Source organism: Dipodomys merriami, unplaced genomic scaffold (genome assembly GCF_024711535.1).
Source record: "Dipodomys merriami isolate MVZ:Mamm:240054 unplaced genomic scaffold, mDipMer1.0.p SCAF_12, whole genome shotgun sequence".
NCBI lineage: Eukaryota > Metazoa > Chordata > Mammalia > Rodentia > Heteromyidae > Dipodomys > Dipodomys merriami.
Window position 1 is genome coordinate 46,924,724 of NW_027202493.1, and position 16,784 is coordinate 46,941,507.

The following is a 16,784-nucleotide window of genomic DNA, read 5'->3' on the forward strand; positions in this document are numbered from 1 at the left end:
TGCCCGAACGTGAAGACGGCAGGGTACTGCCGGGAGCGAGACTTCCCGAGTCCTCTGCAGAGATTTCCCCGTGAAGTTTGGAGCCCAGCGACCCTCAGGACGACCCCACCCCACGCCGCCCGCCCTGCACCCCGCACCCCGCACCCCGCGCCCGCGCCCCACGCCCCGCGCCCCACGCCCACCGCCCCCCGCCCCGCACCCCGCACCCCGCGCCCCGCGCCCCGCACCCCACCCTGCGCCCTGCACTCCTCACCCCGCACCCCCACCCCGCGCCCCCCACCATGCATCCCCCACCCCACGCCCCGCACCCCGCACCCCGCGCCCCGTACCCCGCACCCCGCGCCCCACACCCCGTGCCCCACCCCGTGCCCCGCGCCCCGCACCCCACCCTGCGCCCTGCACTCCTCACCCCGCACCCCCACCCCGCGCCCCCCACCATGCATCCCCCACCCCACGCCCCGCACCCCGCACCCCGCGCCCCGTACCCCGCACCCCGCGCCCCACACCCCGTCCCCACCCCGTGCCCCGCGCCCTGCACCCCACCCTGCGCCCTGCACTCCTCACCCCGCACCCCCACCCCGCACCCCCACCCCGCACCCCCAACCCTGCACCCCCCACCCCGCGCCCCACGCCCCCCACCCCGCGCCCCGCGCCCCCCACCCCGCACCCCGCGCCCCCCACCCCGCGCCCCACGCCCCCCACCCCGCACCCCGCGCCCCCCACCCCGTGCCCCGCGCCCCCCACCCCGCGCCCCCCACCCCGCGCCCCCCACCCCGCGCCCCCCACCCCGCGCCCCGCGCCCCCCACCCCGCGCCCCCCACCCCCCACCCCGCCCCGCGCCCCGCGCCCCCCACCCCCCACCCCGCCCCCCACCCCCCACCCCGCGCCCCGCACCCCACGCCCCCCACCCCGCGCCCCGCGCCCCCCACCCCGCGCCCCGCGCCCCCCACCCCGCGCCCCGCGCCCCGCGCCCCCCACCCCGCGCCCCGCACCCCGCGCCCCCCACCCCGCACCCCCCACCCCGCGCCCCCCACCCCGCACCCCCCACCCCGCGCCCCCCACCCCGCGCCCCCCACCCCGCGCCCCGCACCCCGCGCCCCGCCTCACCACTGCACCACGGGCGTGGGGAAGCCCTGCACGGTGAAGCAGAGCCTCACAGACATCTTCTCCCAGACGGTGTGGGAGCGCAGCCGCACCAGGATCTCCGGGGCCCTGCTCATCCGCTCCTCCAAGGCGTGTCTCTCCCACTCCAGCCTGTCCCCTACCTGCCACAAGAAGCCAGAGCGGTCACGATCACGTGGCGGGGCCTGCGCCAGCCGCGCATCCCGGCGCCCCCTCCCAGGCACAGGCTCCTACCGAGTGCTGCAAAGAGCACTGATCCAGCGCGGTGCGGGCCTGAGAGCGGGCCCGCTGCACACTCTCCCCCAGCTGCGCCAGCTCTCCCAGGAAGCGCTGCCTCTTGGCCTCGCCGTACGCAGCGGCCTGGGAGTGGTACCTGCGGGAACCCAGGAGCGGCGTTGGTCTCGGGCAGGGGACCAGACCGCGTGGCCCCGACAGGGCTTCCAGGAGTTCTACGTCTGCCCATTGTTATCCTTTTCTTTCCTGAGAGCCGTTCGTTGACGTGTTAGTGCCACACAAGACGGGACAGGAGTGCTCTGTGTCCTTGGCAGTGACAGGCACCATCGCAGCGGCCAGGGGAGCACTGTGGGGGAGCACTGTGGGGGAGCCGCGGCCCTGGCATGTGCAGAGCCACCTGGGGATAATTTGGGGCCTGACACCGCTGTTAATCCGTCTCTTACCGCCCGACCCCGCGCACGTGTAAGGCATGACGGCCCTGCTCCACCAGGCAGCTGCTGAGTCCTGGCTGCCTCTCGGGTCTTGACCTTGCTCCTATCCACAACCCAGGGGCACTGTTCTCCCCAGCCGCAGCCTGGCCCCGCCCTCCGCACCCCCTCCCCAGCCGCAGCCCGCTCCGCCCTCCGCACCCCTCCCCAGCCGCAGCCCTGCCCCGGCCTCCGCACCCCTCCCCAGCCGCAGCCCGCTCCGCCCTCCGCACCCCTCCCCAGCCGCAGCCCGCTCCGCCCTCCGCACCCCTCCCCAGCCGCAGCCCGCTCCGCCCTCCGCACCCCTCCCCAGCCGCAGCCCGCTCCGCCCTCCGCACCCCTCCCCAGCCGCAGCCTGGCCCCGGCCTCCGCACCCCTCCCCAGCCGCAGCCCGCCCCGCCCTCCGCACCCCTCCCCAGCCGCAGCCCGCCCCGCCCTCCGCACCCCTCCCCAGCCGCAGCCCGCTCCGCCCTCCGCACCCCCTCCCCAGCCGCAGCCCGGCCCCGGCCTCCGCACCCCTCCCCAGCCGCAGCCCGGCCCCGGCCTCTGCACCCCTCCCCAGCCGCAGCCCGGCCCTGGCCTCCGCACCCCTCCCCAGCCGCAGCCCACTCCGCCCTCCGCACCCCTCCCCAGCCGCAGCCCGCCCTGCCCTCCGCACCCCTCCCCAGCCGCAGCCCGCCCCGCCCTCCGCACCCCTCCCCAGCCACAGCCCACTCCGCCCTCCGCACCCCCTCCCCAGCCGCAGCCCGCTCCGGCCTCCGCACCCCTCCCCAGCCGCAGCCCAGCCCCGGCCTCCGCACCCCTCCCCAGCCGCAGCCCGCTCCGCCCTCCGCACCCCTCCCCAGCCGCAGCCCGGCCCCGCCCTCCGCACCCCTCCCCAGCCGCAGCCCGCCCCGCCCTCCGCACCCCTCCCCAGCCGCAGCCCGCTCCGCCCTCCGCACCCCTCCCCAGCCACAGCCCGGCCCCGCCCTCCGCACCCCTCCCCAGCCGCAGCCCGCTCCGCCCTCCGCACCCCTCCCCAGCCGCAGCCCGCCCCACCCTCCGCACCCCTCCCCAGCCACAGCCCGGCCCCGCCCTCCGCACCCCTCCCCAGCCGCAGCCCGCTCCGCCCTCCGCACCCCTCCCCAGCCGCAGCCCGGCCCCGCCCTCCGCACCCCTCCCCAGCCGCAGCCCGCCCCGCCCTCCGCACCCCTCCCCAGCCGCAGCCCGCTCCGCCCTCCGCACCCCTCCCCAGCCACAGCCCGGCCCCGCCCTCCGCACCCCTCCCCAGCCGCAGCCCGCTCCGCCCTCCGCACCCCTCCCCAGCCGCAGCCCGCCCCACCCTCCGCACCCCTCCCCAGCCACAGCCCGGCCCCGCCCTCCGCACCCCTCCCCAGCCGCAGCCCGCTCCGCCCTCCGCACCCCTCCCCAGCCGCAGCCCGCCCCACCCTCCGCACCCCTCCCCAGCCACAGCCCGGCCCCGCCCTCCGCACCCCTCCCCAGCCGCAGCCCGCTCCGCCCTCCGCACCCCTCCCCAGCCACAGCCCGGCCCCGCCCTCCGCACCCCTCCCCAGCCGCAGCCCGCTCCGCCCTCCGCACCCCTCCCCAGCCGCAGCCCGCCCCGCCCTCCGCACCCCTCCCCAGCCGCAGCCCGCTCCGCCCTCCGCACCCCCTCCCCAGCCGCAGCCCGGCCCCAGCCTCCGCACCCCTCCCCAGCCGCAGCCCGCTCCGCCCTCCGCACCCCTCCCCAGCCGCAGCCCGCCCCGCCCTCCGCACCCCTCCCCAGCCGCAGCCCGCTGTGTCGGCTGCGGTCACCTGTGCTCATGCTCCCGTTCCTCCTCTTCTGACGCGCTCACCGGCTTCGCACAGAGCTGGCAGGTGGCCCCCCGGGCAGAGGACCGGCTGGACGCGCCCTGTGCCGATGACCGCTGCTGGAGGGAGCTCTGGGCGGACGCCTGGGAGGACGCGCGCCTGGAAGCGTGAACGTAATTAGACGGATCAGAAACGGCCTCGGTGCGCCCCAGCACCGTGACACACGTGAACTCAGGCACTGGCCTGCGCGTGCCCACGGACAGACGCGCCGGTGCCTGGGACACCACCACACACAGGTCCCGACGCATGTACACGCACGCCCACAGGTGCTTGCAGGCACACACGTGTGGACACGCCCGCTCCCCCTCCCCCCGGCATGCGTCCCCTCCTGTCCCCTGCACTCTGGAGGGCTCCGGCCTCCCGCCCGCAGGCTTGACAGCGTCCTGCCTGGCTCAAAGCCACGATTATATATAAACCAAGGAATCTCCACCCCGAGCCACGGGGACGGGCTGCAAATGCTTGGCGGTGCTTGTTGTAAGGGCCGGCACCGACATGCGTGCCAGGGCATGTCTAAATATAAGGTGCTGGCGACATGCAGCAGGCCCCGGGCGGAGGACAGAGGCCAGAGGCCGCCCCCTTCCTCTCACGGCCGTCTAATCAGCCAAGAAAGTGCCCGATGTGTGAGCCGGCACGAGGCCCCGCCAGCGGGGACGTGTGCCAGGAGCACCAGCAGGGGCTGACACAGCTGCGTCTCAAGGTGACACGTCCGCGTGCCACAGCCGTGTCTCGGACACGCTATCGTGATCACAGCGCTGATTCCGTCTCTTCGCATTGCTGCCCGATCCCAGCACTGCTGTGCTCATTGCCATGCGTAAGAAAACTCAGGGATGCCCTCCTCCACTTCTGCCGCCAGAGCCAGGCCCCCGGGACCCTGCAGCGGGCAGGCCACGCGGCGGGCCGGCCCAGCTCCCAGCTCCACACAAGCCAGGGCCCCTGCGGCCAGGCGGACCGCTGCTGAGACAGATGTCAGAGGCAGGCCCCTGAGGACCTGCGCACACCACTTACTTCCTGGAGGCGTACTCATTCAGGAGGTATCGCGTCTGAATGCTGCGGTACGACTGGTCGAAGTGCTTGTGTCTCTTCTGGTAGAAGGGCAGCGCCACCAGAGACATCGCAGCGGCGTTCGTTCTAAGGAGAGGGAGAGGTGTGAGGGCCCTCCTTCTAAAGAGAGAGGTGTGAGGCCCCTCGTTCTAAAAAGAGGGAGAGATGTAAGCACCCTTGTTCTAAAGAGAGAGGTGTGAACGCCCTCCTAAAGAGAGGGAGGTGTGAGCGCCCTTGCCAGCCGGGCTCAGCACACTCTGCCGCACACCTGCACTGGCTGTCGCACAGGAAACCTCGCTGATTAGCTGATGACCTCATGAACCAGGGAAGAGGAAGGAGAGAAATTCCATTCATGCAGATCATTCCAGCGGGGAGTTGGGAAGCCTGCCAATTTGCCTGGACCCAATTTCCTCTTTTGGTTGCTTCCATAAAATTCAGAACATTGGGCTATGTGCTCCATTTAGTAGTGAGCTCACTGGTATTTACAGAACGTGCCTTCCCAGTGGGTCCGTGGCTATGGGAAAACAAGGTGACAGGGAGGGTAAAAATAATCACAGCACAGATTCGGGAAGTCAGGGGAGAGCTGAAATGCAAGCGAGGGTCTGATAAGAGCCACAGGCAACGCAAGACAGAGAAGGCCCTGGAAATTAGGGGAGAGGGCATCCAGAGCAGCCCAGACCGCAGGACATTTGAGAGGCCGAGGAGGAGGAGGTGTGGACAGTAGGGCGGGACGGTGGACCTCACACACAAGGGCCTCAGGTCTGTTCCAGGGCTGGTGAAGACGTCAGCTCATCGACCCCGGGCCCCGGTGGAGGAGGGATGGGCAGGAGCGTGGCGTCACGCCGCACACACAGCATGGATACGGGGAAATACGCCGTCTGGTGAAATTCTCCCAAGACAAGAAAGTGCAGACGGCCCTCCTTGTCCCTGGAAATCGGTAGCATGTGTATAACACGCGGCCCCTGTGCCCAGCACCAGTACACCAGCCCAGCTCCCTCCCCATCTGTCACCTCTACAAGGAGGCGGCCTCCCGGGTAAGACCCAAAGGAGCCTCCGAACCTGAGCCCGTGGGTCTTTAGTGTTCAAATTGTCCAGATCCAGAGAAGTCTTAGGCCAAGGCCTGGGCACAGCCCGGGCCCAGCACCCAGGAGGGACGGGGGAGAGGGTCAGGGGGAGGGAGGAGGGGAGGGAGTCCAGGCCTTGCTCACTTCCCTTGCAGTCCTTGTTCAAACAACTGGACTGTTCAACAGCCCACCGAACCACAGATGGCTGTGGTGGCTCAGGCCTGCAATTCCAGCTTTGGAGGATCACGGGCTGATCCAGGCGAAAAGCACAGGCGGTGAAGGGCGGGGCTGTGGGGGGCCCCAGGAGCAGAGCACCCACCTCGCCCCGAGTCCAAACCCAAGCACTGACAGAACGGGAAGGAGCCCTGCCAAGTTGTACCTTTCAAGCAGGACAGGCCTCGTGACCTTGTTCAGTCCGTAGTTTCTAAATAGAGTCTCAGAGCTGGAAAGTTGGGGATTCACCAAACCCCAGCCTACTGGTAAGTCAGACACAGGCCGGCCCCACACAGGGCCGCCCGAAGGTTAGCGGGCACCAGCCGCCAGCCCTGGGAGGCCCCGAAGTCCCAGCACCACGGAGACAGAAGGGTCAGGACACAGCTAGAGACACACGCGCGGCCTCCACCCGCACCGCGGGGGCATCGGACGCGAGCGCGGGCGGTGTCTGGCGGCCCGGCCGCACTCGGGGTCAGTGCCGCGTGGCCCAGGCGTCTGGGACCTCCCGGCCCAGAGACCGCACCCCCCGCGCCTCCACACGGAGCACTGCGCCCGGCACAGAAGCAGGCGCCCTGTCCCTCGGCTGTGAAGGTCGCTCTGCAGAGGGAGGACCTGGCCCCACGAGGGACCGCGGAGGCCCCACCAGGCCACAGCTCCACCTCTTCTGTCATGTGTGTCACCCGTGTCATGCGTGTTGTGGGGTGCCATGTGTGTAGTGTGTCCTGTGTGAAGTGTCCTGAGTTGTGGAGTGTCATCCGTGTCATGTGCCATGCAGTGCATCATGTGCAGTGCCATGTGTCGCAGGGTGTCATGTGTGTCATGTGGCATGTATTGTGAAGCATCATGCAGTGTGCCATGTGTCATGTCATGCCACGTGTGTCATGCCGTGTTGAGTCATGAGTCGTGTCATGTGTTGAGTGTCGTATGTATCATGTCATGTAGTATGTTGTGTGTCATGTCCTGTGCTGTGTCATCTGTCATGTGTGTTGTCATGTGTCATGTGTGTTGTTGTGTGTCGTGTGCAGTGGGTGTTGTATGTTGTGTCATCTGTCATGTGTGTTGTCGTGTGTCGTGTGTTGTGGCGTGGCGTGTGCGGTGGAGTGTCATGTGTCACGTGTCTCACGGTATGCCCTGTGCCATGTGTCATGTGTGTGGTGGGGTTATCGTGTGTGTCATGTATGCTGTGCCATTGTGTGGTGCATCATGGGGTGTTGCATGTCATGTGTGTCATGTGTGTCGTGTGTGTCACATGTGTGCGTGCTGAGCAGTAAGACAGTCTAGCATCCAGGAGGTGTTTCACCAGGCAGACACTTCCCCGTGGGCCTGCTGCAGGGTGAGGGGGGCAGAGGCTCGCAGCGGCACCTCTCCATCAGTGCCGGTGCTCACGCGGGACGCGCCGTCAGTGCCGGTGCTCACGCGGGACGCGCCGTCAGTGCCGGTGCTCACATGTAACACGCCGTCAGTGCTGCTACTCCTCTGTTACATCTGTGATTTTTGTTGGGCCGCGGATGTGTGGGGAGGTTACTAGTCTGGAATGTGCTTCCCCACGCCACCCACAAAACGCCCCTCGGGTATCCCTGGCCTCCCGACACGCTGCTGGGGGCTGTCCGCAAACGCTATGGCTCAGGAGCGCACGCCGGCCCTGTGGTCAGAGGCGCGACATCTGCCGTGCACATGTGTCCCGGTCCCCGCTGACGGGCAGGCTCCCCCACAGCGGTGGGGTCCACACGCCACCCGCACCCCGCTCCGCTCCCCATGAAACCCAGCGAGGCCGTCACCCCCCGGCCGCAGAGGCTCTCTGCCGGTCACCACCAGCACACCGCGCCCCTGACCGTCCCAACCCAGTGTGGAGCACCGAACGGGCCGGCCAGACGAGCCCAGGAACCGCGGGGCCCCTGGCTCAGGGCAGTGAGAAGCCCGACCCCTGCTCCCCGACCCCTGCTCCCCCTGGCAATGACAGGACAGCCCGCCACAGATCAGGAAGCCACACGCACCCCCGCAGTCGGCCACCACCCATCACTCCACAGCCCCTCGTGAGTCAGACCTCTTGACCAAGATTGGACTTCTGCCCCAGCTGAGGCCCTGGAACCTTCCAGAAGCATGTTACCTCTGCTCAGCGTGGACCTGTCTATAAGTTGCAGGCCTGGGCAGAGCCCGGGCCAACTGTTCCTGAGGGCGCTGCACCTCCCGGCCCTGCGGCCAGGCCCCAGGGCTCCAACACACTTGGGGAATCTGATGCCAGCAGAAACTCGAGCCAGGCCGAGGGGCTGCAAAGCACGCTGGGAACTCCTCCCGTCCCCAGCACCGCCTCGCTTCCCACAGACATTTCAAGTTCAGAGGGTCTGTGAGGCAGACACGGTGAAGTCCACCGACTGTCAGACGGGGGGGCCGTGGGGAAAAGGAAAAGCCCGGGGCCACACTGATCACAGGACATCTACATTATGAAAACACGGCAGAGAAACCCTTCATGATGAATGCACACCTTCAAAAGCAACCCAGAACTCAAGCTCAACGCATGTACTCGATCTACTGCAATTGCTGATGCGGGCACACACGTCCGTGTCTCGGCAGGCGCATGGTGTGGGGGCGGGGTGAGCGGAAGAGCTTCACCCCTGCCCTGCAGGCGGCAAAGCCTGGGTTCACACAGACGCAGAGCCCTCCTGACTCCTTGGCTCTGGGAACTATCTGCCCGCAGGCTTCCCTCTGAAGAAGCCACTGTGCACCAAATGAAACGACTGAACACAAAACCAGCTTCCACAGGGCTTCGGCGGTGAGCCCAGCACCCTGGATGCCTGGTTTCTGGAGGCCAAACCTCCTGTGCTTTTCCACGGTCGCCTGAGAGGCCAAGGCGCCTGGCTCACCTGACCTAAAGCTCGGCTGGTGTCAGAAGGAAAAATGATCACAGCCAGCACCCCACTGGGACAAACCCTCCAGCCAGCCAGAGCCTCTGCGCTTCACCAATCCAGAGCCTGGTCACCGTAGCTCCAGCCAGAGCCTCTGAGCTTCACCAATCCAGAGCCTGGTCACCGTAGCTCCAGCCAGAGCCTCTGCGCTTCACCAATCCAGAGCCTGGTCACCGTAGCTCCAGCCAGAGCCTCTGCGCTTCACCAATCCAGAGCCTGGTCACTGTACTGTCTCAAATCACCCCACTGTCTTAAGGAGAACAGGCACTCATGTTCCCAACCCATGGGTTGGGAATATTCTAGCAACCCGCCAGAGCACTTTGTAGCTTACCCCAGATTTTGCTCAGGCCTGTCATTAATACAGCCAGAAATGCCAGACCCCAGCGCCCACCCAGCCACAGGCAGAGATGCCCCACACGGGCTCGGCCTGGCCCCAGCATCATGACGCCCCGGCTCCCGAGACTTGGTCTTAGCAGTTCAGTAAGCAACTCCTTGAAGGGGTCTTCTCTCCATGTGCTCTGTGACCCCTGCTTTCCTCCTGCTGGTAAGGAAAGCACATGGGGCAGGAGGAAGGGAAGGGCAGGTGCGTCTAACCCCCTCGCTGCTGACCCTCGGCAAACAGCCTGGCCCCACAGCGCGGCCGTCGGCCCCACTCATCGCCTGGCAGCCCCCTCTCCCCAGGACGCCCTGTGGGGACCGCCAGCTCCGCCACACGACCCCACTCGGAGGACACTGCTCTCCAGCCAACGCGAGAGACTCCTGCCCCGAGGAATTCTTTCTTCCCCATCGCCCAGGTCTAGGCTAAACGGCTCTGCTTTCTTTCTCTTTCCTCCTCTAAAAAACACCCTCATTTTGGTGTTTCCCCTCTTAGGGTCTTCCTTCTCCTCCCTTGCGTTTCTGACGCCCCAGAGCCCGCAACAGCGTCCATCCTCCGACGGTGGATGCGTCCAGGGCACCCGAGGCCCTGCGAGGGGACGGGAGGGGTGACACGGTGCAGTGAGTGAGCACGGAGCCCAGGGCACCCGAGGCCCTGCGAGGGGACGGGAGGGGTGACACGGTGCAGTGAGTGAGCAGGGAGCCCAGGGCACCCGAGGCCCTGCGAGGGGACGGGGCAGGGGGGGTTGACACGGTGCAGTGAGTGAGCACGGAGCCCAGGCCCGGTGGAGTCATCCCCTCTGCCTGCAGTCAGATGTGCCCACAGCGAGCAGGTGGGACGCTTCACCCTGAGCCCGGCCCACAGCACAGTGCCACCAGCTTTGCACACCTTTCCCAGCAAAGCCACAGAGGGCAGGGGGGAGACACTCACCACACAGGAGTGTGCGGGAGGGCCAGCAGCTCCGTCCACGGTCGCCAGCTCCTAGCTCTCACTGAGCACGGCACAGCTAATTTCTTCCTCCAAAGGGCCCGTCCTTCCTTCCCATTTATGGCCCGAGGAGATGCTATATTTAGACACAGGACTCCTCTCCCACACCCATACCTGCATCATAAATCACCAGCCGCCTCCAGAGCAGAAACACCACATGCAGGGAAGAGGGAGGGCGGCGGATCAAATTAGGAAGTGAAGAGGGTCGTGCTGAGCCCTAGGAACCTGGCTCTTCCCCAGTTCAGCTGCTGCCCGGAAGACAAGGCGGGGCACTGACATTCCACCACACACACTCACACACACACACACACACACACACACACACACACACACACACACACACACACACACACACACGGTGCCACTCCAGCTTCAGACCCAGTTTTCACACTGAGAGTCCCTGGACCCAGCGCTGGCTCTTGGGATGGAACTTTCGCCGGCCCTGGGCCTTGATGACCGCTGTGCCACATGGCTGTTCTATCTCAGGACGCCTGCAGCCTCAGCCTCAGAGGGGGAGATGGTGGCCCCGTGCAGTGCCTGGGTGTGAATGATGGCAGGCGTGCACACTTCAGACACTCCTCTGTCTCATTCGGCAGGAACTGCCCACTGCCGTCCGAGAGCTGGCCTGCTGGACACACGGGTCTCGTCTCCAGCCACAGCCTGTCTGCGACCCGCACCCCGCAGGGCTGGCCACAGGTGTCCGTCTTTCAGCACAGCGTCTGTCTGAATATAAATAACACAGGCCTGGTGTGGCCGGGAGGGAGGCCCGGCAGCGGCTGCGGGCTGAGTCCGAGAGGGCTGGGCTCAGATCAACGTGTCCTCAGAGGTAAGGCTCGCGCAAAAGCCATGACCTGACGCGTCTGTTACGAAGAAAACACCAAGATTTCCCAGGAGACCCCAAATATTGGTCTTCCCACATTTGGCTCACGAGGAAGAGGCCAAGAACCAGCACAGCAAACAGAGGGACACTCAAGCCAAGAATCAGACAGGGCCAAAGCCACCGCTACCCTCCTCCACCGCTGTGCTCAGGACGGGGTGATGTTACTCTTAGGTTACTCCCATTATATATAGACCAATGACCTAACGTCCAGCTCCACCGCGACGTCATTTTGCCGTCGGGAACAATCACCTCCTTGACCCACGGGACAACCGAGGTCAGGCTCTGCTGCGTTTCTGGTGCCCATAAATAGCTCGGAGCCAGGGTGGGGCCCCGTGGAGCCCCGGGTGCCCCAGCACCGGCCTACTGTCGGCATCTGACGGGCCAGGCACAGGCCGGCCTGGCGAAGGCCGAGCCCCGTGGGCCATGAGCCACAGGGCTCCCCAGCCTTGCTGCTGCCCGGCCCCAGCCTCGGTCAGCAAGCCCTCGAGGAACTCCGGCCCTCCGCCGTGCCAGGCCTGCCTCTCCTTCCCCAGGCAGCTTGGGGTCCAGGGTGCTCTGAAACACCTGGACTCGATCTAGTGAGCGCGCTGAGGTGTGCTGCTCGGTGCGGGCGGCCATTACCAAGGCTGCGGCCGCTTGGGCTACACCAAGAGCTCAGCTGTCACAGCGGCTGGTGAGGCTGTGTTCCAGCTCAGCTCTGGCAGCCGCGGGGAGGGAAGAACACAGCATCGGCACCACAAGGCAGCAGGGAACAGGGCACTGTCTCTGCCTTTTGGTATCCAGTCCTTTGGGAACCCAGACCTGCCTTCCTCCTGATGCTGGTCCCTGAGCACTGCTCACGGTGTGCCCACCCCCTCCCAGGGAGACTGAGCTAGCCCACCCTCCCAGGGAGACTGAGCTAGCCCACCCCCTTCCAGAGACTGAGCTAGCCCACCCTCCCAGGGAGACTGAGCTAGCCCACCCCCTCCCAGAGACTGAGCTAGCCCACCCTCCCAGGGAGACTGAGCTAGCCCACCCCCTTCCAGAGACTGAGCTAGCCCACCCTCCCAGGGAGACTGAGCTAGCCCGCCCTCCCCAGGGAGACTGAGCTAGCCCACCCTCCCAGGGAGACTGAGCTAGCCTACACACTCCCAGAGACTGAGCTAGCCCACCCTCCCAGGGAGACTGAGCTAGCCTACACACTCCCAGAGACTGAGCTAGCCCACCCCCTCCCAGGGAGACTGAGCTAGCCTACCCCTCCCAGGGAGACTGAGCTAGCCCACCCTCCCAGGGAGACTGAGCTAGCCTACACACTCCCAGAGACTGAGCTAGCCCACCCCCTCCCAGGGAGACTGAGCTAGCCTACCCCTCCCAGGGAGACTGAGCTAGCCCACCCCTCCCAGGGAGACTGAGCTAGCCCACCCTCCCAGGGAGACTGAGCTAGCCTACCCCTCCCAGGGAGACTGAGCTAGCCCACCCCCTCCCAGAGACTGAGCTAGCCCACCCTCCCAGGGAGACTGAGCTAGCCCACCCTCCCAGGGAGACTGAGCTAGCCCACCCCCTCCCAGAGACTGAGCTAGCCCACCCCCTCCCAGAGACTGAGCTAGCCCACCCCCTCCCAGAGACTGAGCTAGCCCACCCCCTCCCAGAGAGACTGAGCTAGCCCACCCCCTCCCAGGGAGACTGAGCTAGCCTACCCCTCCCAGGGAGACTGAGCTAGCCCACCCCCTCCCAGGGCAATTCTGACCATCTGTGTGCCAATCTCCTCTCTCATGGGAATGTCCTGCTGGATGAACCCAGGTGCCCAGATCTCTGCCCTCCTTTTGAGTTTCAAAGTTGTGCAGCCCCGAAATGCAAGAACCATGTTCCTAGAACACTGCATCTGAGAAATTCCTTATGTCTCCAACAGGCAGGACAGGTGCTGGTCTGTCCTGCTCTGGAGGTAGGACGCTGTGTCTCTGAGCCCAGCCCTTCACGCCCTGCCCACCACGCTGCCCCTGGCCCAGTGCTGAGGACCTGACTGCAGAGAACTCAGTAAGAAACAGACACCCCGCCGGGCCCCGCGTCCCCACTGCCTTGCGGGAGTGGGACCCGCAGAGCCCTTCCCCACGGTGACCACTCCATCTGGGTGTCTACCACACGCAAGAAGCCTGATTAATGCGAAAGAAACACCGGGTGCTTTTCACACCCAAGCCCACAACAGGGACTCGCAAGTTCTCAAGGACTCGGTGAAGAGACGCCACAGGACATCCATGCGAGGGAACTCAGCCACACACAGGAGCAGGGTAAGAGACAGAGTGAGGATTCTGACTGCTTCCTTCCCTGGGTCTCCGCGGAGCACCAGCAAGTGTGGACCAACAGGTCAAGGAAGAGGTGCCCACGAGTAGAGAAAGGAAGGCAGGAAAATGCAGCCACAACATTCAACACACAGAGGTGAAAACGAGTAGTGGATCCCTATTTGTCACCATGAATTAATATCAATTCAAAATGGATCAAAGACCTCAAGGCCAGATCTGAAAGCTTGAAACTACTGCAAGAGAGAGTCAGAGACACATTAAAGCTTACAGGCGAAGGCAGGAGCTTCCTGAATAGAGTCCTAGGAACGCAGCAGGCAGCAGAACAACTTGACAACTGGGACTACATCAGAATAAAAGTTTCTGATGGCATAGTCACTAAACTAGAAAGGCAGCCAACAGGCCAGGAGAAGATCTTGAGCAATACACCCAACAAAGGCCTCAAGAAATGAATCCTTCCCAAAGCTAATAAACCACTCACCAAATGGGCAAAGGAACAACGAAGGAGAGAATTCTCAGAAGAAGGGGTAAGAATGGAAAAGAACGCAGGAAGGAATATTCCTCATCCCTGGCCATCGAGGAAGTGCAAGTCAAAACAGCTCTGAGATCCCATCTCACCCCAGTAAGACTGGCCAACATTCTGAACTGGAACAGCAGTGGTGCTGGGATGTGGGGGAAAGGGTGGAAACGTGCAGCAGTGGCGTTCACTGAGCCCTGGAGAGAACCTGGGGGGGTGGAGACAGTGAGGGACGGAAGCCACTGCAGAGCAGGGGAAGACGCACTCACGTCCTGACGCTTGTACTTTCAGTCCCTGCGTACCATCGCCGCCGTAATAAGTAAGAAAAAAAGAGTTGGTTTCAAAAAGAACTCAACATTATCCAACAAAATTAAGAGACGCGAGGAGGGGCAGCAGGGAGGGAGGGGTAAGAAAATGCTGACGGGGCGACAGTGTTCAGGACGCGTTGCACTCATGAACTGCTTTGGAAAACGGGGGCTCCTTTACACAGCTACTCAAAGATAATAAAGTGAAAGTAAAGGGGACATGTCCGGGACACGCCAGAAGTCTTCACGTGGCTCATCAGGTCTGAATGGCTTTTCCTCTAACTATCCCTCGATCTACCTGCTCCTCTCCACGGCTGTGAATCTGTCTAGCAAAATCCCGGTGGGGTCCATGGGGTTCATCAGCCGCCTGCACAGCCTCTGGGGAGCCCCAGGGGTCCCAGGAGACAGCTCAGGCAAGTCCCCCAGGAAGAGGCTGCGCCTGCTGGCCCAGGGAAGCCGCGTGGCCCACGCCATTCCCACACGGGCGGCCGGAGCGCCCTCCCCCGCATTCCCCCAGACCAGCCCCTTCCTTCGGAGCCCTCCCTGCACCTGCCGTCACTGGGGGCAGCCAGCCCGTCTTGCCCACGGAACTGTCTCTCTACAGAGGCTTAGGACCTATCTTAAACCCGGCACGTAAAGGATCGTTGCTTTCCAAAGACGGAGGCACACAGACTGGCCAGCAGGCCCTCCCCGGGGGCCGTGGAATGGCCATTCACTGGCCAGGGTTTGGCTGACTCTGCAGCTCTGCGATGGAACCAAAGATTTTCCACATTTTCTTGATCAAAATATAACCCAGGAAAGCTGCCCACGGGTCTCAGCGCGCAGCTGCAGGTACCAGGCGTGGGGTCTGCCAGCACCCATCCTCCAGCCCCACCCCACCCCCACGGGCTGCCCAGGCCACGCCGGCTCCGAACACAGCCCTGGAGGCCTGCCCTGGCGGGAAACAGCTCTCCGAGGCCAAGTGCTCTTCAACAGGAAGCCACAGAGGACATGGAGCCCGGTGCGTGAGTGACATGGTACCCAGGAAAGCGTGAGGCTTAGGAGGTTTGTGGTTTGTCCTGGCCACCACATACTTCCCGTCTTGAGAGAACTCAGGACTGAGACGTGACCACAGGCGTGCTGCCCACAGGCCAGGCCGGAGCCTTGTGACCCACACCTCCTCCACAGGCTCTGCACCAGAAGCCAGGGGAGGGGTGGGGGCGGAGGGGTGTCTGGAAATGTCGCCACTCTGCCCTGCACTGTCACCGGGGCTGAAGCGGTGCCTGGCACATTGTAACGTGCAACACGCGCGTTTCCATCCAAGCTGACCCCGTGCATTCAAGGTCGAAGCTGAGCTCCGACCCGTGGACAAAGGTCAAATCTCCATCTGACCGGGCCGACTGGACTAACAGGAGTTGGTGCAGGTGTTTCTCTGGGGTGGGAGGGGAGGGGCGCGTGTCTCCCGCCCCTGGTAGGGCGTTTCTCTCAACGGCGGCTTCAGGCTGCACGGGGCGCGGGGCACTGGGTGGCCTCGGAGCCCGAGCTGGTGTCGGGGCCTGCGCTCAGGGCCTGGCTGCCTGTTCATCCGGTGTTGGGGCTGGGAACTCTGTTGAGAGCCCTGTGGCTGCCGGAGCCCTGGCTTCCTCCCTCGCCCCAACAGGCTTCGGCTGCGGGCTGCGGGCTCATGCTCAGAGCAGGCCTGCGGTGCCAGCACAGCGACCAGCGGCCTGGCTGCAGGTGGGATCCACGACACAGGACCAGGCACAGACAAGCTGCTAAAGAGGAGCTCGGGGCCACCAGCCATGCGCTCCGGCACAGGCTCCGCAGCACCTCCCGAGCGGCGGCCGGCCGGGCGGACCCAGGCGCGTAGCGCCAGCCGGCAGGGCCCCTCGGGGCGGTGGGAGCTATGGGAACACGCCTCCGCCCTGGCCACTTGCAAGGATGGAGACGGGCCAAGAGGCTCAGAAGGCATGGGGTGAACTCGGCCGGCCTTCACTTCTAGGCCTGTGACTTCTTGGGGAACACACAGCCAGGCTACAATCAGGATGGGGGACACCATCTAGGCCACACCGCTCAGAAACAGTCCACCAAAGGCCACGGAGAGTAAGTTCTGCACATGAGCTCAGCCTGCCATGCAGCCAGGGGAACACAGCCGCATGCAGGACAGAGGGGACACGGACACACACAGGACAGAGGGGACACAGACACGCACAGGACAGAGGGGACACGGACACACACAGGACAGAGGGGACACGGACACACACAGGGTGGAGGGGACATGGACACACACAGGACAGAGGGGACACGGACACACAGGACAGAGGGGACATGGACACACACAGGACAGAGGGGACACGGACACGCACAGGACAGAGGGGACATGGACATGCACAGGACAGAGGGGACATGGACACGCACAGGACAGAGGGGACACGGACACACACAGGACAGAGGGGACACGGACACACACAGGACAGAGGGGACATGGACATGCACAGGACAGAGGGGACATGGACACGCACAGGACAGAGGGGACACGGACACACACAGGACAGAGGGGACACGGACAGGC

The 16,784-nt window shown here is 65.2% G+C and overlaps 2 protein-coding genes across 2 annotated transcripts in view; one reads left to right on the forward strand and one right to left on the reverse strand.

Moving 5' to 3' along the window:
• Positions 1 to 10,361, reverse strand: part of Myom2 (myomesin 2) — a 60,282-nt gene extending 49,921 nt beyond the window's left edge. Inside the window, exons 1-5 of the mRNA XM_070016829.1 lie at positions 10,202 to 10,361; positions 4,680 to 4,802; positions 3,618 to 3,773; positions 1,357 to 1,495; positions 1,108 to 1,265 (exon numbers count right to left, since the gene is read on the reverse strand). Coding sequence (XP_069872930.1) covers positions 1,108 to 1,265; positions 1,357 to 1,495; positions 3,618 to 3,773; positions 4,680 to 4,786 — 560 coding nt within the window. The 5' untranslated portion in view covers positions 4,787 to 4,802; positions 10,202 to 10,361. The remainder of the gene's footprint in view (positions 1 to 1,107; positions 1,266 to 1,356; positions 1,496 to 3,617; positions 3,774 to 4,679; positions 4,803 to 10,201) is intronic.
• LOC138823103 (basic proline-rich protein-like) lies at positions 1,826 to 3,613 on the forward strand (the record flags this gene model as incomplete). Its single annotated transcript, XM_070016035.1, has 3 exons — positions 1,826 to 1,831; positions 1,924 to 2,465; positions 2,563 to 3,613. Coding segments are annotated over exons 1-3 (1,599 nt in total), but the record flags the coding sequence as incomplete, so codon positions are not given.
• Positions 10,362 to 16,784: the final 6,423 nt, after the last annotated feature.